Source organism: Biomphalaria glabrata, chromosome 15 (genome assembly GCF_947242115.1).
Source record: "Biomphalaria glabrata chromosome 15, xgBioGlab47.1, whole genome shotgun sequence".
Lineage (NCBI taxonomy): Eukaryota > Metazoa > Mollusca > Gastropoda > Planorbidae > Biomphalaria > Biomphalaria glabrata.
This window is the reverse complement of record NC_074725.1, coordinates 7421491-7447052: the sequence shown is the minus strand read 5'-3', so window position 1 is coordinate 7447052 and position 25562 is coordinate 7421491. Positions and strand designations below refer to the sequence as shown.

Genomic DNA, 25562 nt, shown 5'->3' with positions numbered 1-25562 from the left:
AAATGTGTAGGTCATTTAGCTTAAGCCATGGTAGGTTAAGTATGGTGTTTTAGGTTTAGGGTTTTAAAAGGTGTCCCTGAGCCAGTCAAGCTCAAACCTGACAGCTGATGATAAGTATGAAGGTGGTCATTTGTTTGTGACCGCAGATGTCCTTGTAACTCATTGCTATGAGGGTTCCTAATGAAAACTAATTTCATCCACAGTACATAACAATTACTCTATAAATGTCTACACATTTCATTAGAAAATGCTAGAACCAAAAAATTATGACTGTATATTAAAGTTTTGCATTTTTATTTAAACTTTTCCCTTCTAAAACAACTAAGGGCCTAATGACATGATAGATTTTGTGAATTAATTTTAAAATTTTAAACTTTCTTGTTTCTAATAAAGAAAGAAATTATTTTTTTCTTATGAACAAACAAGAAGTTTGGCTTCTCAGGAAAAAATTAATCCTACAAAATTAAAGCCACTAATAATGTATACTTTAGTATCTCATGTTTGTTTCTGGTATATACCTAAACATCTTTTTTATTTGTCTCTTCAGAGCACTGGAGCTGGTTCCCAAGGATCTGGCCAGCCCTTAGACTCACCAGGCTCTTGCCTTGAAGATTTCAGGCCACAGCCTTTCATAGAGTGCCATGGCCGTGGTACGTGCAATTACTATGCCACATCATACAGTTTTTGGATGGCCACTATAGAAAACAGCACGCAGTTCAGTCAGCCTATAGCTGAAACTATTAAATCTGGGGACCTCCGTAGGAGAGCCAGCAGGTGTGTTGTATGCATCAAAAACTTTCCCTCAGATCTAGACTTTTTTAGAATGAACAAAAAATAATGCAGTAGTTCATTTTCTAGGGGATTTTTGAGAGGATGTCTTTTTTTTAATTATTTTTATAACTGGCCACTTCAAAGATTTCAGAGCCTACTCTGTGTTTACATCTTGACTGTGTTATTAAGTAAATCATTGTCAATTTAGAAGCTTCATACAGCTATTATCCATGAGTTTTTGTTTAATTAGATAGCTGGTCGTATATCATAAATTGTATAATGGATGTAGCTTGCTCTCAAACACAAGGTATGCATGTTCCCAGAGGCTCAATAATCTCTTTTGTGACATAGCAACCTATACGTCTGCTGACTGGGTGTGAAAGGGACATAACAGTTACATATATAAATGTCTGGATGAAAGTTGAGTCTGAACACAATTTTTTTTTTTTTAATGGTGTCTCTTGTGTACAACTGATTTCATGAAGGTGCTACTTTTTTTTTTATGAATTCACAGAATGTAATAAATTTTATACTTTTTTTTTTTAATTCATTTTGTTCCATTATAACACTCAGTACACTATTAGTCAATGACTTCTTGTGCTTGGCTGTTTCCTCTTGTAACCTTAACAATAAACTATTGAAACTGCTGAAGATTTTTTTCATACATTTAGAGTAACCAGCATTTCAAGAAAAAAAACGTGCCTTCTTAAATTACATATTTTTATTATATTGAAGAGTCTATGTATTGCTAAAACATTTTAATTGATATGCTACTTTTCTACAATACATCTCCGTACATTTTCAATTGTGTATTTCTATAACTAAATCTAGGCAAAGGATATTGTGCAATCATGTACAGCCTATTTTTTTTACTTGAGTATTTCACCAGTCTTTATATTTAATGTTAAGAGACTTAGATTGAAAAAAGAAAATGTTCTTTTTTTTCTTTTTTTTTTTTTCAAATTTAAATCTTGACAATAAAAAAAAAAACAGTAAATAAATCATAAATGTTTAATATTGAACAAAAAATAAAATTTAGTTGAAATTAAAGATTGTTTTTTTTTATTTGAGTTCAGCATTGTCTTCTAGTATGTGTGTGTGTGGGGGGGGGGGGGGGGGGGAGGGGGTCCTAAAATGATTGTTACATCAAGACCTTTTATAATTATAGTGATGGGAACTAAACTAACTTTTAAAAGTTAAACTAAAACTAGTTTTTAACTAAAATAAAGTAGTTAAACTATTAGTTTATCATGAATTTCAAAAGATAGTTAAACTAAACTAAAGTTAATTAAACTATAACAAACTATTCATAACTTTTTTTTTGGGGGGGGGGGGGGTGAGGGGCGGGGTTGAACTAGACCTATATAGATATATTATAATCATCCGACTGTATGCCTACGGTTCGATCTTATTCTTTTAACATTCTAGTAATATTTATCTATAATAAAATCAGTAATAAAGAATGTTTCTTACATAAACGTTAATGCACAATAAAATAAAAATGTCTAAATAAATATGTGTGCTTGTATTTTTGCCTTGAATTAAAACCTTTAGAAAAGAGTGGTACCCCTTTAAAAAAAAACGGAAAATCTTGCTTATACCGGTAAAGTTTAAAATCACACTAAATGACATAGATTTAGAATTTCAAATTTAGATCTAATAACCAAAGAAATAGAAACGAAATCGTTGGAGTTTTAAAAACATTGGACCTGTATAACTATTTTATAGTGTAAAATACATGCTTGACTATAACAATGCCGTTAAACGCGCAAGGGAAAAAAAACAGGGTGGCCTTGTCATTATGGACTGCACACTCAGTACACTATATATGCCTACACGTGTACGTCTATCTGGCCAGATTTTTACAATCAGTCGGACACACTGTCTATTACTTTCTGGGTAGGGAGGGTATGTTTGACTAACCGCGCCAGTGTGTTATTTTCTTGTCTGACCACTTTATATAGAAATTACACCACTATGTGGCTCACAATCCCATTCCTAATATTGCATAGAAGCTTTTGGCAAAAAAGGTTTAACATTTTATAATATTTCTTATTTCTACCGTACTTTCAATTGCAAATATTTACTCCCATAATCCAGCATCTTACTTTACCCTCTTCAAATTCAGACTTTCTAAATAGTTGTTAACTGCATCATTTTTTTTGATAATCAGAGTTATTGATATCACATGACCAGAAAACAGGAATGTGCATTTCAACCCTGACCACATGTTGAAAAGTTTTACAAATTTTAATTAAACCTTATAGTTAGTAACTAAAAAAAATTAATTAAACTACGATTTTGACAATACATTTTTTACCTAGTTAACCAATGGCCTTAACTATTTTTTTTTAGTTAAACTAATAAATTCTAACTTTTTAGTTAACTTTTGCCTACCACTAAGCGTTATCTCCCCTGGTTAAATCGCCCTATAGGCCTACTCACTTTTCGCAATCTTGATTTATGAGATGTTTTTAGTGAATATCCTAAGCATTGGAATACCCCCACGTCATCCTCCATGACATCAAACCAGTTGGTCCACGGCTGTTTATTCACAGCTAAACCCTTACATCTAAGGTTCCTTCCCCTATCAGCCACCAGGAGACGTGCTTGGCAGATTTTTTTTACTATAAATCTCTACACGACTGATGCAGAGGTTCCGACAAATAATGAAATATTATTCTTTGTCTATTATGCTATAAGAGTAACTGTAAAATATGGTGAACTACTTGTCAAGAGAAATCAACTACACATAAAGTAGTCAAAGACAGACAAGTGGCATAAGCATGTAGTTTTTTTTACTACAATATTAGGTCAATATGCTTAGGGGAGGTAACTAGCTATATCTTTACACAATTATTTGAAGAGTCTTAATTTTCCCTATTATATGTTTGAAAAACAATATATTTAACATCGTGTTTCAATTAAATAAGAAATATAATGTGTAACTGCACACACAAATATTTTAACTATCTGTAGCGTATTTACGCATAAAAGAAATATATATTTATTATTAAACAGCCTGTATTTTCTTGTAATATTGCAAAGCTTAAGGTTGTTACATTAAATTTTTAGAGACCGCCGGATACACCACACACATTTTCATACTTACCTGGCATAGGAGAAACGGTGATCAAGGCGGCCGTTCTCCCAGGTCGAGGCTCACTCATTGCACTTCGGGTGGGCTGAAACCTGCGATCACCCCAAATGTGGGTGACTCGGGTGCGTAATTTTTGCGTAAGGGGAACTGCGTTCGCGCTAATCCCTGAAATGAAATAAATGTAGGAATGGTTAAAACTTGATGAAAGCTTGAATTAAACACTGTACAGATTGCCTTCTTTTCCTCTTCAGCGCCTGTCAACAAAAGTCTATTGTTTTTTTCCCCACTGGCATTGAGATCTCGGTAGTTCCAACTCTGAGAGAGACTTCTCATATCCCCTATAGCCAGACATTTTTCCATAGTTAATAATTTGTGTACGATCAAGTTTTTGTCTGGTGTGCAGTAGCAGTTCAAGATATTTAGATTTTCTTCTGAAAGACCGAGCTTTGTGCCCATTGTTTCTGTTGTGTGTCATTGCTACAAACTGTGTTTGTGATTGTAATGGGAGGGCTACATGTATTAAATAGTAAATTACTCTACCATGGCTTGCACGAGATGCTGAGATGTGTGATTTTGAGGTTAGTTGGTGACCTATTGTGACTCTCTGTGAGAGTGAGGATAGTTTCAGAGTCGGAGACTATAGTTAGAGTTAGCCGAGAGTTGTGAGTGTAGGAATTTTTTTTCCTATCAACGATAGTCCATGTCGGATGATGTATTTGTGTTGAAGTAATCTGATGACTAGTGTGTATATATGTTATATAGCTAAGAAAAGTATTTTATTAGCTATAAATCTGAGTTGTGTCTCTTTTGGAGATGATGTTAATGCTTCACTGCTAGACGTTGAGATGTCGTCAAAAGATGAAACAATGGCTTGGAGTTGCTCCCCAGTGATCAGTGATCCAAAACAACTAGACAACGACCTTCTCAACCAGCCAAGGCAACCCGTTATAAAGGCGGTTTGTGACAGTCATTCTTTATAAAAGTGAGGATTCCTCCTTTGGGACTGCGTTCTTTGTATTGTTTGATACATTGTACACTAATCAGTTGAGTTTCTAGGATACAAGCTACGCACGTTTATTTCTTTCTCATGTGGAAATATTTTTAGAGCTTCCTTATTATTATTATTATTATTATGTTAGAAATGAACGAGTAGTCATTCTCTGACGCTGCCAGGGTCGAGTTTCGCTAAAGAGAAACAAAATTCATCGTAGTCCCTTTAACAGTTTCCACTGAGGAATTTTCTGGTGATGTGGCAGGTCTTCAGCAGTACCGCCCTCTGACAGGCAACGAAGATGTTCCTAGGAATGTTAAGGGCCTTGAAGGTGTCTGTGAGGTCAGTTGTTATTATCCCCTCGGTTGATATAACAATGGGGTATATTGTTATTTTGGACAATTTCTATAGACGCTTAATCTCCAAGCCTAGGTTCCCATATTTTCTTTGTTTTTCTATCTCAGTTTTTCTTAAATTATGAGACAGTGGAACGGCGATATCGATAATGGTAGCGTTTTTTTCTTTTTTATCGATGAACAGCAGATCCGGGCGATTGAAATCTACCGTTTTGTCGGTCAGAATAGGCCTATCCCAGTACAGCAGATGTTCAGTAGACTTGAGAACCTCTTGCGGAGAGTATTTATAATAAGGGGGAGTGTCCTTACCGATCAATTTGTACGTCAAAGCCAGGTGTTGGTGTATTAACTTTGCAACTTGGTTATGGCGACCTAGGTAGGCTGATTCTGATAGGACTGGACATCCTGCCATAATGTGTTCAATCGACTCGCCCACATTTCCACATTTTCGGCATTTGTCGACAACATTGAGTTTCAGGATATGCTTCTCGTAATTTTTTGTCCTGATTACTCTGTCCTGTATTGCTGTAACAAAGCCTTCTGTTTCAGGGTAGAGATGACCTGCTTTGAGCCATGTTAAGGAAGCAGCCTTGTCGATGTTGTCCCCATGTAATGAAGCCGGAAATTTTCCGTGGAGTGTTTTTTCCTCCCATTGGCGAATCTCATGCCCTACGTCGTCCAAACCGACATTGACATCAGCATTGTGTAGGTTCAGAGGGGTTGCATCGGAGTCGTATTTCCGTAGGAAGGAAACTAATTTGTTGCTGGAGGCGAGCAGTTTTGATCGTGTTTTTAAAACTTGCATCTTACACAATTTGAAGATGTTCTGCAATCCACGACCCCCATCCTTCCTGGGCAGGTATAACCTTATGGTGAAGGACTTGGGGTGTAGGCATCGAAACTTGGTTAGTAATTTTCTAGTGGGTCTGTCAATGTCATGTAGGTCGGTGTCAGTCCATTTGATCACACCGAACGTGTAAAGGAGCACTGGGACGGCCCAGCTGTTTAGTGCAGTGATGAGATTACTGCCAGACAGTTTGGTGTTGAGGATTTTATTAACTCTTTGCCTATATTTGCCAAGAAAGTCCTCTTTTAATTTCTTATGGTTTATCTTGGCATTCTGGTTTATTCCAAGATATTTATAAATAGAGACGGAGTTCATTTCCTCGATGCCTTTAAATTCAATGTTGGTGTTCGTTACCTTGCCCCTTTTTAATGCTTATGATGCCACACTTATCCAGGCCAAAAGACATACAGATATCGTCACTAAAGCATTTTACCGTTTTGATTAAGGTGTGTAATTTTTGCTCGGTTTCTGCATATAGCTTTAGATCATCCATGTATAATAAGTGGGACACACATTTTGTACATTTAGTGTCAACCCTAAAACCGTTTGTAGAGTCTTGGAGTAATGTAGATAGAGGATTAATCGCTAGGCAGAACCAGAGTGGAGATAGTGAGTCACCCTGGTATATACCTCTTCTTATGTGCACAGTACCTAGTTTATCACGATTAAGGTGCAGATTTATCTTCCAATTATTCATACAGACTTTCAATAGTTGTTTTATTCTTGGGTTGATTCTATGAATATCCAGGGTTTTTAATAGCCAATCATGCGGAACTGAATCGAATATTATTATTATTATTATTATTCGTTTGGATATCCTATCTGCATTCCATTTAAGGATTTTTTAAAAAGACGGAGGCCCATTGAGTCCACCGCCAGCCTGCTTTTCTTTCTCGGTAGCCTTTGATCCTTCAAGATCATTTGCAATGCAGCAGTTGTTTGGTCTCGGAGCTGTCTCTCCTAGAAGAATTACTATCCCTAGCGTCATTTAACGTTATAACCTTTCAAGAGCATGTCATTTAGAAAGGGGGGGGGAGTATGTGGAAGTCACTGCATGAACTAGCCTAAAGAAGAATGTTGCAGAGACTACTTTGGTGGAATAATTGATTGGGCAGAGGGAAAACTGAATCTAAATCTTCATTACCTTGAGGCTATGCTAGTCAACCCTGAGGACAAATCAGGAGCTGGTAACCCTTACACAGCTTAGTGACAGCTTAATCAACCCTGAGGACAAATCAGGAGCTGGAAACCCTTACACTGCTTAGTCAACACTGAGGACAAATCAGGAGCTGGTAACCCTTACACAGCTTAGTGACAGCCTAGTCAACCCTGAGGACAAATCAGGAGCTGGTAACCCTTACACAGCTTGCAGCACAAAGTGCTACACCCTGAGCCAATACCCAGCTTTTCATCTCGTTGCGTTCTATGAGATGAAACATAGTTGTTCTACAACTGAAGGAGACACAACAGAATTAAGTCATCAAAATTTGGTATTGGAAAGAACATCATGTAAGATCCTGTCTATAGAGCGACTCTCCCTACTCAACTAGATCTACTCTTTTACATTTTCTCTGGGCTAACTATTCAACTGACCATGTAAACATTTTCACGAACCACTAGGTTAACAACAAACTATATTTAGAATCAACTTTCTGTCTAGTGTTTCTAAGTTAGGTGTTTAAGGATAGTCTCATAAAACAAGTTGACATAACAACATGGGCATCCGCAGGGGGGGGGGGTGTAAGGGGGTGCACTTGCAACCCCCTGGATTCTGAGTAGCCAAATTCTAGCCATTTTTAGCGGCCCCGGAAAGGGGAAAGACGCTATAAGTTTTGTGTGGAATGTCTGTCCGTCCGTTCCGTTTAGATCTCGTAAACTAGAAAAGATATTGAAAATCAGACACCATAATATTTTAGAACATTCTAAGATCTGACGCAAGTGCTACTTTTTTCTTTTCTAAAAGCGAAAAATCAAATTTTTTAAATCACTTATGCAAGCAGTTTTTTTTTTCATAAAAATACACCACTTTTACAACTATTCACTATTAATAGTAACAAACGCGGTAGGCTCTTTAGTAAGTAGGACAGATATATCACCATATTTATAACACATTTATGCAAATGGTTTTAGACTTTTTGTTTAAATTTTTTTTTTAATTTCTACGTTATGTAGGTTCTGTCCTACTAATTACTACATTTACCCAAAAATAATGTTTAATTTTTTTAAGAGAAAATATCTATTTAGTATGCATATAAGTTGGACATCATTTAAAACAACAATTAATAAGTAGGTTTTCATATTATCGCGTGAACTGCAGTTCTGTATCATAAATCTAGTCTCATGAAAACATGGCTATATGACCTAGATCCATGAAATAGTAAATTTCTTAGAGTTGAGCAATTTTTTTTTTTGAGGGTCTTAAGCTTGTGTTCCAGTTAGTATCCAAGGAACATTTATGCCAGGTTTTATCAAGATTGGTCAAACGGTTTTGGTTTCTATTCGGAATATACATACATACGCCTTACTTTTTATGCTTTATATTATAGGTGTTGAGTGTATTTATTTGGAGAAACTCCTGGATTTCTCCCTTGACTTTGGTAGGGATGCTGTGGCAGTCTGTGCAATCTACTCCTCTGCCTTTTTCTTACCACTTAAATAGCTCATAAAATCCTTTTGTGCTTTCTAAGCATCCAGGTAACAAATGACTTAGATTATTTATAACATTACAACAAATCTTTTAAGATGTCATACAACACATGTTAGTGCCTTTGCAAAGAGGCAATTAAAAAAAAGCCTGTGAGAACAATAAAAACAGCTTTGCTTAATTATTCAGAGTCATTAGGCTCTCTAATTGTGTTGATGAAACAGCCCTTTAAAAACAAAATGGATTAATGAATGATCATTTAGGTACACTATCTGTATTTTTCACTAGATTTACATCTGAAATTGTATCTGATGTATTTTTATGCATAAAAGTACCAAATTTATATACTAAAGAAAGATTAAATCAAACTAGCACCTATTAAAAACAACAAAACTCAAAACTTGGTATGATGATTTATATGAGTGAAACAAAAAATGTCGCTATACACAACTGCATTTTCATTCCAATGTTCTTTTAATCACAACTCTCAGACCCTGTAGGATTTCCTACACTAGTTTACATTCACATGTGCACCTTACAAACACTCCATTCAATTCAATCAAGTGATTGGAAGAGTTGCAATGGAATAAAAAAAAATATTTAATAGCAAAATTTCAATCAACATAGTAAGAAACAACCTCGATTTTTTAAACAAAAGTTTGATGGCACAGAACTATAACTTACATATTACACCTATGCCGTATGGTTCAGATCTAAAAATCTGAACAAAAAAATATTTTTTTAAATGTACTGCTGAAAGCAGTATAGGAGAGGACTATTAAATCTTCTTGTCTTAGTGTAAACTCAGGAATCAAAGCCTTGTTTAAATAAAAGGTATATGTCCCACAAGTTGAAAGTTTGATATGGAAAAAAAAAAGTTTTTGGAGGGTAAAGCTTAACAAAATAAACATTAATACAAACGTTCAACATCAAAGAAAGTAACATACAGGAGCTTGTCATTTATCCCAATCCACTCAGATACTCAGCCTATGCAATCAATCCATAGCATTCAGGCCACACTGTATCAAGTGAAGCATGATCAATTCATTTTTGTTAAACAAGTTTTTAAAATGTATAGTGGTCATTTGTCACATCCAACTTGGACAACAAGTAGACAAACTGTAAGTTTATCTCATTTAATCATACACTATGTACAACAATTACTAGTAACAAAGAGGTTATTTCCTTTCACTCAGTCAGTAACCATAAGACTAGACCTTCTCTCTCTTTTGACCCCAAAACGTGTAAGCCTTTCTCACTGAGACCATCAAACTCTTTCAGTGACCAGGAAACTAGACAGTCTCTCACAGAACTAGACATTGTTACCAAGAAGTTCATGCAGGGTACTCTCACACAACACATTGAACTATCAGGTCAATCTCTGTGCTTTCTTGATTTGTGTTTCTTTCTTTCTCTACCAGGACTGCGGGAAATTCTTCCTGGCGACCTGGACCTTGATCCAGACCTTGACCTTCGTGAGGAACGCTTAGGACTGTAGATTAAACAGATTTTCATTATAAACAATAATTAAATGGAGCAAGTTGATAAAAACGAAATGTTCTCAGGCACTAATTTAATAGTTTTGTTTATACCTTTCCTATAATGCAACACTATTATTGCAGACATTTATTTATTTCTATTAGCCTCAACGAGTCCACATGTACTCATAAGAATTGAAATAACAAATGCAAAATGAATGCAGATTTTAAGTGTGTATTCACCAAAGACACATGTTTAAGTACAACACTGACGCTGCTTTGAATTTACCTTCGATCTTTATCTTTCTTTTTTCTTTTTGGTGTGTCAGATCTTTCAGAGGATTTGGCTTGACGGGATGGAGATGATGATCTTGATCTATATCTCTTTTTACTACCGCTGCTGTCTCTCTCAGCTTGGGGAGAATCCTGCATGTTTAGTAGCTGCACAAGAAAGTATCAAAAAAATAAATTAGAATACTTGTTCCTTCAGTTTTCAATACTACTACATAAATGATCACTATGGAATGGATTAAAATAAAAAAAGGAAAACCACATTTACTGTTAATGCAACAATAATAATAATAATACATACTATATATGGCCGGGGGGTGGGCGTGGGGGGGGGGTGAGATGACTGAGTGCTCAGCTTCTGAACCTAGGGCCCTGGGTTTGAATTTCGGTGAAGACTCAGATTTTTAGGATGCTCCAGAGTCCACCCAACTCTAAATGGTACCTGACTTTAGTTGAGGAAAGTAAAGGTGGTTGGTCGTTGTGTTGGCCACATGACACCCTGCTCATTAACCATTAGCCAAAGAAAAAAATGACCTTGACCTTGCCATATAGACAGCAATGTCTGAAAGGGAAACTTTACTTACTCTATATAAGATCTGAAAGTCTTAATATGTGCCAACCTCATCAGTTCTTTGTTGACAGAGTTCAGGGATGTCAAGATTTAGGATTAATTGGGTATTGGTCACAGATACTATTTGTAAAAATTTTTTTTTTAAACAGATATCAAGCAATCACCATTGTTACAATGAAAAACAAATGAAAAAAATAAACTCAGCTTATTGAACATTTTTTTTTTGGCCAAAATAAACTAGTCTCTACTTTTACTTCTAAACTTGATATTAATAACAAGCCATTGGTTGATAGATTTGGTCCTGGTCTCTGCCTTACAGAAAAAAACTCCCCACAATTACATTACCGGTATATATGAATTGCCACTTAAAACTAATGTTTAATTACGAGGCATTTTCAAAACGATTTTCATCTTAATTTAAAGATGAAGGTAAGGTGTCTATTTTTGTGTCCTACCATATCCTTGCTATGTTTTAAAAAAAAAAGCCCTATGTACCAACCTTATTATGGAGTTTCCTTCTGTAATGCTCTACTTGATCCTGTAAGCTCATACCAGATTTCCTTGAGCGTTTTCCAGCTTCTAATTCATCTTGATATTTGACTACTTTCACCTACAGGGTAGTACAATCAGTGATTTCAATCCTTATGGAACAATTAAGCTATCAGGCAAATGTTTACAGACTTCACTCTAGTTGTTTTGTGCAATAGAAGTTAAAGTCAAGATTCCTTTAAGATAGGTGATACAAAGGTCAACAATTTCTATTTTCTTTTTTATATTAAACAACACATTTTATAATTTGAATTGACATTTCAGAATGAATATAATTAGTCTTATTTAGTTAAGATCATAATTTTCTTAAGATCATGAGTTTGTGTGCAGTTTGAATAGAGAATGTCCATTATACTTAAGACCATGATTCATAGAAAATGCTACACTATACCTCAATCTCTCGCAGTTTCTGTCTCCTTTCTTCTGAAAGTTGACTGTATTTTAAGTTATATACATTGTCCTGCATTGAGGAGCGTGACATACTGACAGAGTCTGGCTCACTTTCATTATCACTCTCATCAGACTGGACATTGGATGGTCGGTTTGTATCATCTAGTGGCCTGGGAATCAAAGGCATTACATATGAGACAACTGCCTCTTTTATTTTTTTAATGCCACTATCTACTTAAAAAGAAATTGTGTATTGAATTTGAGACTATCTTACATTCCATCAATATCTTCGCCTGTTTCATGGGTGTTTGCCTCCTCTTCTGGTTCCAACATTTCCCACTTTGATGTTGTCATTGCTAAATGAATAAGTTTACAATTAAAAATAGAGGTATCTATGACAAAAATCACTCCTATATGGCTTTTTTTTCTTCTCTTACATTATGTAAAGGTAGTCAAAAAAAAAAAAATTTTAAACATTAAACAAAAATATCAGTTTGGACCAACTTATTTAAGTTATATGTCTGCTTGGTCTATGCTGGTAAATACAGCTGACATTTTAAAATCTGTAATAATACAAAGCTAAGCCTAAGGTAAAGTTAACTATATAACACATAACACTGACCTTGCGCTTGCAGCTCTGTTTCATCTACTTCTTCCCATTTAGAACGAATAAATGCTGGTTGGGCTGCTGTGGGAGGAGGGGTTGGTGCTTTTGCAGGAAAAGGATCACCATCGATGTCAGCTTCCATTACTGGAGATAAAAGATAATGGAGTTAGGTTTTATAGATTAATTTTATGAAAATTAAAAAAAAAAAGAAAAAAAAAAAAGGTAATAAATAAAGCAGTAATATAGTTACACTGTGATTTTAATTAAACAAAGCAAGGTGCTGGACACAAGGATATCTCAGCGAAACCACTAGTCACAGAAACATTAGCTTAACAGCAAAATTTGAAAGGGAACTCACACAAATAATAATAAAAAGAGTATCTTTTTTATGTATATTAATAGATTTTTAATTTAAAACATTTTAACTCATCCAAACTTTATTAACTATACTTGTATCTTACAAGGTAAACCATCAACATCTTCTTTTATCTCATCACCATCTAAATCTGGGACAGGCTTTGGTAACACAGCTAATGGAAATCCATCTACATCTTCTAATGGAGCACCATCAAGATCCAAAGGTTTTTCTATCTTTCTCTCTGGGGACTCATCCTGATCAAATAGTTAGCAATCATTTTTAAGCAAAGGCTTATCAACAGATGACAGTATCACTTAAATGTTAAAACGCACTAGAGTTGAAAGTAATGACACTAGTCTGACTTACTTTGGTAGGCATAACTAGACCAAGAAATATGTTCTGAAGAGTGATGAGGAAATCATTGGGATACACTGCCCAATCCTCCCAGGCCCTGAAGCAGTTCATCACTTTTTGCTGTAAGAATAATATGCATTAAAGTAATGTAGAAAGAAGATATTTTACAAATAACCTCAGTCATTGTCAACCTACCTAAACTCTACTATCTAACCAATGTTGTTACAATTTGTAAATCAACTATAGCCATGTTTAAAATTTAACCAAAAAACTTTTTTCTCCACAATGAAAAGATTTGCTCATGCTTTCTTTTCAAGCAATACAGAAAAAATGATTAGGGTCACATTTGTGCACTACATTATTTATCATTTAAGGGTTAGAGGAATTTAGAAATTACATTATCACCTTAAATTGTTCAGCCTTTAGTCGACCTTCTATTTTTTCGTAAGATTCGTTGATGTCTTTAAAAATTTCTTTTAGTTTGCTTTGGAAGCTGAAACAGTAAAAAATATAATAATTGCCCAACTCTTTAAATAATTTAAAAACTTAATAATATTAATAAATATTATTATCACCCTAAAAGGATTTCAAAAGGCTTTATGATACCAATGTACTTACAATTTTCTAAAAAATGATGCATTTGGAACTTTGGCACTACTATTGAATAAAATATCTGAAACCAAAAACAACCTTGCGATCTGGGAAAGAAAAAATTATTTTAACTTTTGCATTGTAAAACATGTTATGAAAAAAATCAAATTATAGAAAAAGTTAACTCTTTGAAATACAAATATATTTTTGCAAACATTAATGTCATCTAAAAATGTTAACATTTTTGTCTGACAGTGAAAATGAAGTTAGATTGTATTCAATATCTCATCATACATAACTTCCAAACAAATAAATATAACAATGACTGAGAACTATGAGTCTTACTTTTTTAGGAAGTGGTGTCTGTAAAATGCTTAAAGATTCTGCAATGCATTCCACTATTTCTTCTGCTGCTTCAGCATGATCCAAACACCAAACCATTGCTTCTGCAATTTTCATTCTTTCAGGAGTCAATTCTCTGAGGACATCTTCTAACCGATCTCTTTGACTAAGGAAAAAATAAGCTATTTTATTTAGATGTTTTAAAAATTACAAGTTTGCCCAAGAGTAGACATTAAAATGATAGGATGAAAATAGAGGAATGGTGAACTGAGTAAACTCAGTAAACTTTTAATATACATATAATGGTATGAGCCACTTACCTGTTTGTAAGTTTTCCTTTTCGTAAAATAAGTTCAAACTCTGAATTAGCTTCCCTGTTGACAAGATCTTCTGGCATTCCTTGTGTGAAGGGGTTTATGGGTGGAGGACGCCATATAGAGCCTCCCTTAAACATTCTGAACTCCTCTGTCCTCCATTTTGTGGCTGTATCCCCCTAAACAAACAATCAAGTATAATTATTGATTTTTTATAATGTGCTCATCTCACAAAAAAGAACAAACATTTCTGTCCTACATTATAAGGCTGTAATACAATTACCAAACAAGAGAGTCTAGCATAGATCTTTTTCATTGTGATCATATCGACTTGAAAAAAACTAATATTTTTCAAATTCTATTGGCTAATTGTTTTTTTAAGAAGCTGTTAATTCTACTCAAAGAAAGAAAACTTACATGTAAGATAGAATACAGTTTCCATCTGTAGTAAGTGTGAGCAGGACTCTTATTATCAAACAAAAATCTGACAACAAACAATATATAAGAATAGAATTCAAACAGAATTTATTAGAGCATAATTTCAAGTAGTAGAAAAAAATATGGTATTAAACAAATGTGGCTAAGTCTCTACACTTACCTGAAAAATGGGTTATTTAATTCTCTATTCATGATCATGGCTTCAAACATTGGACCTTCGCGAACAACAAATTCTACCATGCGGTGAATCAAGGCCAAGAGTTGTCTGAAATTAAAATAACTAAGCTTGCCAGGGAACACTCTTTATTATCTTGCTTTGAGATATTTATACATATATATATATATATACATAAATATGTTGTTGTTGTTGTTTTTTTAAATAGTTTTTGAGTGTTCACACACAAAAATTTCAGTATAAATGTAATATTTAAAGAATAATAAATTGAAGACTATTACAGAAAAAAAAGATATTTTTTTTAAATTAAAAAAAATGTTACCAAAAAAACTTATTCATGGTGTTTTTTTTTAAAATATTAGCATGATAATTTCCTTCTTACTATACAGCTGCCACTCTGGTTTAATGCTGTTTTTTGTATTACAAGGCTATCATATCAAAAGATATGTAACAACCATCAAGGATGTTCACTTTAGTAAATAAACACTCTCTTATCTAAATTGTATATTAACAACAGCAATGTTTGAAGTTGTTTTTATTAAAGACAATTCAAACAATCAGTCATGCCTCAACTTCTGCACTTAAAAATGTTTTATTGTTTATTTTTTGCAGCAAAAAGTTTTCTTTCTTACACTAGAACACAAACACACACACAAAGTTGCAACAATGAATCAATTTCAAATGGTTCAAGTTTGGGTAAAAAAAAAATACTGGATACCTATAAACAGACAAAAAAAAAATCTTAATAGTTAAAATCTTGAGCTAACAATTAAAAAAAAAAAAGATCCCTTGTATTACAATACAATTAGTAGTAATTTCTGAAGTTTAGAAACTAGAATTTTTTTTTTTATAGAAACTGATTTAAACATCAAAGAGTGGTGCTACTTTTTATGTGACTATTCTTCTTTAGTACAGGTTGCATTAAAAGATGCACACACACAAAAAAAGACAGTTTGAGCAATCAAAAATAATAGACCTAGTTCAGGCAGCTTTAGCAAAAACAGAAGAAAAAAATGCCTTATTTAAGCAAAATATCCAGGGATTAAATGTCAAAGAAATAATTATTATCTTCAATGTCAAGTTCATGATTCAGAGTACAGTTTAAATAGAAAATGTTGCCACATTAGTTATATATATGTTCATTTTTACAAAGATTAGTCCTGGACAAGATGGGCTACTTACAGACAACTAAAATGTTTAATTTAAAGCTTTGATCAGATAACAAAAAAGTAAAAGTGAACTAGTCTTTAGCTTTATAAAGGCATTTTGCAATGCATTCTCCAGCACCACATAGGCAATGAGGTGGTGTGTTTTATTTTAAGACATATTATTATAATTAAATATAGATGATTTTCTTTTGGTAAAAAAACGAATACAGTATACCATTTCATAAGTATTTCATAGACAAAGACAATAAAAAAGGTATAAATTGCATACAAATGTACATTTAAAAGAACAACCTGGATCTTAAAATTTTATGACAATGTTTTATTTTTTTTCATTAAATACAAAAAATAATAAATCCAAGTAAGTTTTTTTATTTGAGAAAAAAATCTAAATAATCTTAAGATATATAAATAGCTTGTAGTCTTGAGTAGTCCCAGTTCTGTGTTGATGACCCTGAAGTCCATCCTCATAAGAGCGTCAAACACAATGCAAAAGGTTGGGGAAATAACTATCTTTTTAAATTTAGAGCAGTGAAACACTTTACTCATAGCTTTGTTTTTTTAGTGTAATTTTTTTTTTGAGTATGAAATGGACCATTTTTGTCTCCAGCACTACATGACCAATCAACATGTATTAAAAAACAAAAAATAAAAAAAAATAATAATAATAAAATAAAATAATTCCAAAAATGAGATAAAAATGGTCTATTTCAACACAAGCCACACAAGCTAGGAAGTAACTTCACTGCTAATTTTTTTTTCCCAAAATACAAAAAAAAAAAAAAAAGGTCTGCCAATGAATGGAGCTAAACAATAATAGAAATGTGTACTGTAGTTACTGGAGGGACAGAGAGAAACAGACATATACCTTTCTGTGGGGATTACCACTTTCACAACTGCATTTGCTAAGGTCTGCAGAAATGGCGTTTGAAAAAAGACAAACAGAACCGTTAGGGTTTATTGAGATTTCACAATAATGTTTGGGTCAATTATTACTAAAAATGATTAAAAAAAAAACTTTTTTAAAAGTCTAAAGTTAATTATTGACAGATAATAAAGAATTTGATTTAATTGTGCCTTTGAAAAAAACTGTAAAATAAACATAGACAAAAATGTCAAAACACCTATAATAATTAATAGATATAAAATATAAACCAATATAGAATTTAAAACTCACCTCACTAAAAAGTAATTTTAAAATATGATAGGAAAAATAAAAGAGCACATAATAAGAGAGAATAAAGACATACACAAAAAGACGTGTTACTTAAAACTTTATACAAACCTAATCTAAAAACAGAACAAAGATAATAGCATTAGCTTAGTACCTGGTCAAGCTCATCAGGGTTCTCTGGCAAGACATGCAGTTGACCACTGGTGTAGTCACGGTCTTTGCGTCGTTTAATCTGAGCATTGAAAGGTAGGCCAGATGGAGGAGGAGGCTGTGTAAGCTCTGCCAGGGCTGGTGGTATATAAATAGGATGGGGAGGGATTGGCACTGCTTTACCCCATCCAAGTTTCATCTCAAATGCATTGATCTCTTTACCTGGGGAATGAGGAGATTTTCATTTACATATTCAGAAAGGGAAAAAATTGTACTTGATCTGTCAGGATATGTTTTTTTTTTAATCTAAAACACATTCCCATTTTCCAATTTTCACTTCATTTTAACAGTAGAAATTTATATTTAAAACCTATTATCTATTCAGAAAACTATCTTTTTAATTAGTTTAGAAAAACTCAAAAGTATGAAATATTAAAAGAAAAATTCAATGTAAGTTATAATAAAATTTTTATACAAAATGTGTTTCAGTAGTACAAGTCTGAACTTTTTTCAGACAACTTAAGACTCAAAATTTATTCTGATGTAAAAATAAAATCTTGTATCTCACATTTATTCAGAAAACACCAACATGAGATTATTTTTCAAGTCAACTTTTAGAAAATGAAAAAAAAAAAATGTAATCATTGCAAACTATAGAGATATTACAGCTGGCATCTGAAGATGACTAAGCAAATACAATTTAAGGCCTACAATTAAATGTATTTTTATAAGACAAAAAGAAATTTAGTGATTTATTTTTCATGATAGTAAAGATGCAAACTAGAATCTTAACTACGATGTAAATGAATACAGTCATCCCTCACTACTTCGCAGTTAATTTATCCCGAATTTAGTACATACGAATTGTTCAAAAATTTAAAATTGATGAATTATGGCGCAAAAGATATCAACCACATGGTTAGAGCCATATAATTCAGCAAGTATATTGACGGTCTAATGGCAATGTACAAAGGCATCTTTACTCAAAAGAAAAACAACGGTCACAATCCCCATTGCAATGTTCCTTGTGCACTGAAAATGTTCAGCAGAAGCTCCTCCTGCTGCTACCCCAGCCCTATCCAAAGCTACCCACAAAAATCCAGCACCCCTAGCACATGACAATGAGGCGTCATCTGAGGAGCAGTAAAGCTCTCATTAACTTGTGCAGTAAATCATCTTCTTCACCTCCAAGGTGCTGCACAGGTGTTTCATCAACATTTATAAAGTTCAAGTGAAGAGAAACTATTGTCAGAGTTACCTTCTTGCTATAAAAGAAAAGTTGTTTTAGGAATAAAAAAAAAAAAGGTTCTAAAAACATATTTACAGTATGTACACTTTTTTTTGTATAAATTACATTTATACTATTTAGATTTTATTTACATGTTTGAAACTATTCTTTAATGTTCTAATAGCATATGCACTTATATGATGTCATATACACTTATTAATATTATACATAAACAAAAATGTAAGTATGCTAAAAATGATAAGGTGACATTACTTCGTTGTTTCTCACTTAACACGGTCAGTTCTGGCCCCTATTAACAGTGATAACTGAGGGATGACTGTATGTTAAAAAAAAAAATATTAATACAAATCCTTTTTTAAGAGAAAAGAATTGGTGTGTTGTTGTTTTTGCCTTTATAAAAATGTATAAAAGCTAGAACAACTGGGTTTTCATTGACAACAAAAAGCTATGTCTGGTAATAGTGCTTTACTTTTTAAATTATTCAAATCAAGCAAAGCATTATAATGTGTTGTTTTTTTGCTCATTTTTTATTTTATTTTTTGCTGATGGTGTCAAATTTTTTATTTTTTTAAAATTTAGAATGAGAATCAGATATTTTAAGTAAGTATTTCAGAAAGTAATCTGTACTGGATATGTATAAGAAAAAAATATTTTAGTACACAAATTAGAAATATTTATTATTTAATAAAAACATAACTAGAAGAATACATTAATTTCACATTAAAAAATTATGAAATACTGATTATTGTTTTAGAATTTGAAATCATGCATTTTAAGATTAAACTTTAAAAAAAAAACTTTCAAGAAAATTAAGAACTTACCCTTCAGGGCATTCATAGCCCGCTCCCCATCCTTTCTGTTCATAAATGCAACAAAACCACAGTTTCTTCCTCTCGAGCGCTCCTCCTCTGTTCTAGGCCACATAATCTTCACGCTGGCAAGAGGACCGTATTTGCCAAAAATCTCGCAAAGCTCTTTTTCTGTCATCTACGATTAAATTCACCAGCAGACATGGTTACGCACATCAATTCAATGACAACATAAATGTGAGGATAAACATGTTCATAGATGTTAAAAACTTAATACAAAAATGAATTTTAAACAAAGGACAGAAACAAAAAATACAATGTGTTGTATAGTTCGTTAATTAGTAGAGTTATTATATGTGAAAAATGAAAAAGCATTAAATTTTTTTTTTTTCAAAAAGTACCAACAAAATGTTAGCTTGTCATTGTTCATCTCTGAATAAAACAAAATGCAAACAATCATTTTATGCTGCTTGCTTGGTTTTTCTTTAATACAGAAAGTGTGTTGCATTGTTCATAACTTTTTGGTAACATGAGTTCTGCTGGCACTGCAGCCTACAGTGGACAGTACTTCAATGCTACCAGCAAGACCAAGCATTCTTCTTCTGGGTGACCGCTTGTAACAGTACTTCAAAGTCACCAGCAACTTTGATCATTTTCTTTACAGGATGGCGGTATGTGACATCAATACCACCAGAAGCTTTAATCCCTTTCTTCACTAGGCAGCTGGATTAGACAGTTCAACAATACCAACAGATCAGTCTTGTCTTCTTTCGATGCCTTGGTCTCAAGGTAAATGAGCTGGCTTCAAGCACAGGAAGGAGGAAACCTGCTTTGGTCAGAAGCAGTGCACTTAAACATGGTTAACAATGACATAGACAAAGAGAGGGTTGACGTTGAAGCCTTACTTTGGGGTTAATGTTGCCCACATAAATATTTGTGGTATTCTCATCTCCAGGCTCTCCCATTCCTAGAGGAAAAAAAAAAAGAATTAAAAAAAAATAAACATTTACTTAGACGCAAATCTAAACTTTATGTTATAGAACACATTATCTACACCTTGCATTCAAACAAAATTATGTCAATAAAATTTGTAATAATTGTCAAAATAGATTTGATTCAGAGTAAGTGAGTTAGTTAGCTGGGTGTAGCTGTGGTGTAGAAGTGTAGTTTAACAGAAATCAGTATACATGTAAAGACAGCAGAGATGTGCTCGACTGAGGGGACTCCCTTGTCATCTGATTTAATAGGCCTGAACTTTACTTCACATGAATGATCTCCAAGGAAATGAAATAAAAACCATGCTTAGAAAAGTAACAACCTCTTGGAAAACTGCCTGATGAATCAATGTCATAAACACTTGAAGATCTTAAGGCAGAAGTCATGATCTCTGGATTTTCTACAGCAACTGTGTCACCTCTTGCTTTTTTTATTGCATGACGCTCTTCTCTTTGTTCTTGAATGCTATGAGTCAAATTGAAATAAAAAAACATCTTAAACTTTGTTCAACGCAATATTTTTATAACTAATGACAAAATATAACATATTACTATTATAGATAAATTATGCTTTAAGCATGTTTACAACAATCACAATGTCAAAGGATCATGTACTTATTTCTACAATATAAAGTAAAGCTGCTACATTGATTTTATATATAACATACATCTACTGCTTTTATTCAGCTGTGATTAAATGACTTACGATTTTAATTCTTCCTTGAACAACTCCAAATTACTTTTTTTCTTCTCATCCTTTTTCTTTTTTCCAAAAGCTTGCTGAGAAAAAATAAAGTATAAATAATTGAATTAAAGTATAAATAATTGAACTAAAGTATAGATAATTGAATTAAAGCATAAATAACTGATTTGCTGTTAAGTTGTAAGCAATAAAATAGTTCAATTTATAGTGCAAAATTCAAAACAATTTTAAGGTATTACTGATTTAAATTTTTCTTCTCTCCTCTCTTCCTCCCTTTTAATTTCCTTAGTTGATGAGAATGTTGATGCCAATTGAGCTAATTTGGATGTTGGTTTATATAGTCGACTACCTCCACTCTTTTCATCTGATTCTGAAAATAAAAAAAAAATAAAAATAAACAATCTTTTGTAGTATTGTAAAGTCTGAAAGTTAATCACCTAATGTCAAAAGTTAATTTTCAAGCAACCTCTTTGATTTGGGTATGTCAAGGGTAACTATAACCAAGGATTATAGTTATCACGGAATCAAACTAAAGTTTAATAAATTTAAATTTTTATCCTTGTACATGAAAAAAAAAAAATTAACGAAAAACTTTCCTGTGTTCTGCTAAGAGACAAAGTTAAGTTTCTATCAACAATCATGGTTAGATTCTTACAGTACTACATAGATTTTGAAGAATACGTTTGTAAATGTCTTACTTTTATCAGGATTTACAACACCACCTTTCACCCAAGACTTATTCAGCTTGCCAGCATCTTCAAATGATGCCACAAATTCTTGATATACTGCAGCTGTAGCCTCTTCATCTTTCTATAGAAAATAATGTCAATTAATACATATATTGTATAATTAAAAGCAGATTAAAACTACTTTATAAAATAGTAAAAAGTCCATTCTGATTTTAGTTAATAAAAATATATATATATTGTATAAAAATGTTTTAACATATTTAAATATTTCTAATAGAAAAGATCTTAACCATAAAAAGCAAACTGCTGGAGGTTATTAATAATGCAAGTAGTTATTACAAAATTAATGCATTATATGGTAGACTCTCTCTCTCTCTCTAGCCCTATATAACTTAAGATAGATTCTCTCTCTCTATTATATATATATATATATATATATATATATATATATATATATATATATATATATATTAGATTGGTAGTTAGGTAGGTATATTAAGATAGATGGTTAAGATCTAAAGCCTATTTGGCCTTTATAATTTAGTTTTATAAGTCAATTTTAATTGATTATCAAAAGTACTTGCCCTTCTCTTCATTTCTTCCAATTCTCTTTTAGACAGTGACTTAGTTCCAAGAGACATATTGCCAATGTCAAAGGCTCTAAGCTTGCTTTCACTTAGACCCTATAATTAAGAGTATTTCACATTATGAGATGTCAATGTTTTAAACTGGTATACACATCAATTGAACCTCTTAAAAATGAAATTCTACACAGGTTATATAAATACCCATGAATTATTTGAAAAAAAAAAAAAAAAAAGCTAAAATCATTGAAAAATATTTTCACTACTGAATTACTATTTAGTTTAGTCTATAGTCCTTCTATAATAATTTTTTTTTAATTTTTTTTTCTAAGCGTACTATATTTTTTGGTGACTATTAATGGTATAATAAGAATTGCTAGTTAGGCTTGCGGGAAGACATTGTAAATTTGGGCTAGGGTTATCAGATATCCGCCAAGGACATTTTTTTCATTTTTGAATGTCCTACGTCTAGCAGGTTGGCCTAAAGTGCAAAATTTCTGGTTTTACAATGTTGTTTATTGCATGGTATTATTATAACTGTGCTGGTGATGCTGACAAATGTGACACAGGCTAGTAATACAATTCAGCATGCTGCTTAGCAGTCAACTGTGTCAATGGACAAGAGACGGTACTGATCATGATCATTACACCTAATCAGCTATGGTTATGTGATCAAACCACTTTGGAACCAGAGACAAAGACAGAGTAAGAGAAGCAATTCAGTTTAGTGACTCAGTCCAGTGTACCAGTATTAAAGTCCACAGTGAAGTTGGTCTAGTACAGAAAGTCCTTGAGTGAAGCTGTACGAGTCCAGGACAAGATAGAGACACAAGTAAAGTTGAGTACAGCATTTGTAGTCTGTGTATCCTGTAACCAGTTGTGTAGTATTGTTATTTATTTACTTATTAAAGTATGTATCACATTATTTTGGGGCTCATGTTGTCAAGTTCTTGAGTTCGTAGATGTGTTGAACAAGTTAGGTAAGTCAGACAATGATAAGAGTGGATTGTAACAGTATTTGATCCAGCTACATACTTTACATAGCATATATATATAATATATATCAATGATTATGGGAGGGTAATAAAAACTAACTCTCATCAACCTAAGTCATGATCATGACACTGTGAATTGTGAAACTGACTCCCCTCAGTCTCAGTGACTGTCTAAACAAGATTATTTTACATCATCATATTATTTTCATATGATCATGACATGAAAGTCATGATCTAGATCTAGATTATTTTATTTGTCTACAGTCTACTCACTGATGAGAGTGTATTTAGAATTTAGATTGGCTTGTTCACTTGTTGAGTCTGAGATTGTCTAAGTAAAGTAAGTAAGATTCAGTGACAGTAAGTCAGAGTCAGTTGAGTCTCAGAAATCTCATGTCATGAGAACGAAGTCATGCCAGTCATGAGTTGTGTGTCCTGAGTTATCAGTTTTTCAAAGTGTTTGAGTTTAGTCACACACAGTTTAGTGAAGTTTAGATTTTGAGTTTACTAGTTTAGACAGTTTACTAACTATGACTAAGTCTAAGTGAAGACTAAGTCTAAGTTTAGTGATTTATAAAATTTATTTAATTTCGTTTTTTAGTGAATTTTAAATTTAATTTAAGATTAGACTTATAGACTGACTTAGTCAACTTAGATCTAGATCTAGACTATATAATAATACTAATAGTGACTAAGACTAAGTAAGTTAGTGACTGAGTCGCATTTCTAAATAGATTTAACTAGATCTAGATAACAACAATGCAATATATATAGATCAAAATTTAGATAGTATTATATGGTCTTTTCTATGTTAACCAGTAATGTGCGTTATTTTAAGAGGCTTTTTAGTGAAAATTCTATCTACCTTTGCCTTTCTCAGCAACTTTTCTTTGGTGGTTTGATCAGCCATTTTTATTGCAGAGATCACGTGACGTTTCGAGCGGTTATTTAAAAAAAAATACGGTACAAAACAAATAAGAATAAAGTCGTACGCGTATCAACGTGTTAACGTAGTCATGCATGTTAATTAGAGACTTACATTTTGCTAAGTTTTTCAGGCTGATTCAGGCAGCCCGTTTCATTCTTTAATGACAATTGTCATTTGGGAGGAAAAAGCACGATGTAGGCCTACTAACATATTTTTATAAAGACATGGACATAACGCACTTATACAAACAGCCTCTTGCGAATGCCGGTATGGACAGTATAGAGCAGAGGTTCTCAAACTTTTTAGACCCGGGGACCCCTTTATGTAGTTAAAACGTGCAACGAACCCATAAGTTAAAAAAGCTACATAAATGAATATTATATATATGCCTATGTAACAAATGTAAAAATTAAAAAAAAATGTTGAAGGAGAGTTTTCTGAGATTATAAATTTGTTTTTAGCGGCCCCCGAAAGGGGAAAAGACGCTATTAGTTTTGTGTGAAATGTCTGTCCGTCCGTCCCGTTTAGATCTCGTAAACTAGAAAAGATAGTGAAAATCCGACATCACAATATTTTAGACCATTCAAAGTTCTGATGCAACGGCTACTTTTTTGTTTTTCTGAAAGCGAAAAATCTCATTTTTAAAATCACTTATGCAAGCAGTTTTTTTTTAAAGAGAAAAAGCTAATTAGTATGCATTATAAAAAAGACCTAATTTAAAACGAATAGTAATCTTCTAAACTGCATTTTCTTGAACATATTTTTAGCGTAATTTATCGCTAAGGATTCAAATAAGAGCTTGCGCCTTTTCAAAACAATTACATCAATTATAAGACTTCAGGCCAGGAGAGGCGCGGTAGCTGAGTGGTAAAGCGCTTGGCTTCCGAATCCTGGTGAAGACTGGGATTTTCAACTTCGGAATCCTTGGGCGCCTCTGAGTCCACCCAGCTCTA

General features: G+C 32.9%; 2 protein-coding genes and 1 non-coding gene across 4 annotated transcripts in view; 2 read left to right on the top strand and 1 right to left on the bottom strand.

Annotated features, from left to right (window-relative positions):
• The window catches only part of LOC106057174 (collagen alpha-1(IV) chain-like), a 74409-nt gene extending 72588 nt beyond the window's left edge, over positions 1 to 1821 (top strand). For both annotated transcript variants that reach the window (XM_013214266.2, XM_013214265.2), the window contains one exon: positions 548 to 1821. In XM_013214266.2, the coding sequence (XP_013069720.2) occupies positions 548 to 838 (291 nt within the window). In that variant the 3' untranslated portion in view covers positions 839 to 1821. The remainder of the gene's footprint in view (positions 1 to 547) is intronic.
• A 2054-nt stretch (positions 1822 to 3875) lies between these two features.
• On the top strand, positions 3876 to 4039 carry LOC129923222 (U1 spliceosomal RNA). The gene has a single exon (XR_008775150.1). It is a non-coding gene; the product is annotated as a U1 spliceosomal RNA (small nuclear RNA).
• A 5071-nt stretch (positions 4040 to 9110) lies between these two features.
• On the bottom strand, positions 9111 to 24606 carry LOC106057147 (U2 snRNP-associated SURP motif-containing protein-like). Its single transcript, XM_056012388.1, has 24 exons — positions 24547 to 24606; positions 22687 to 22785; positions 22112 to 22223; positions 21653 to 21783; positions 21417 to 21490; positions 21034 to 21176; positions 20621 to 20682; positions 19728 to 19893; positions 17662 to 17879; positions 17202 to 17245; positions 15153 to 15257; positions 14972 to 15038; positions 14561 to 14733; positions 14244 to 14406; positions 13926 to 14005; positions 13713 to 13800; positions 13320 to 13427; positions 13057 to 13207; positions 12611 to 12739; positions 12263 to 12344; positions 11990 to 12158; positions 11549 to 11659; positions 10477 to 10628; positions 9111 to 10201 (listed from the first exon to the last, which is right to left on the bottom strand). The coding sequence occupies exons 1-24, from the start codon at positions 24589 to 24591 to the stop codon at positions 10084 to 10086; spliced, it is 2790 nt and encodes a 929-aa protein (XP_055868363.1). The 5' UTR covers positions 24592 to 24606; the 3' UTR covers positions 9111 to 10083.
• Positions 24607 to 25562: the final 956 nt, after the last annotated feature.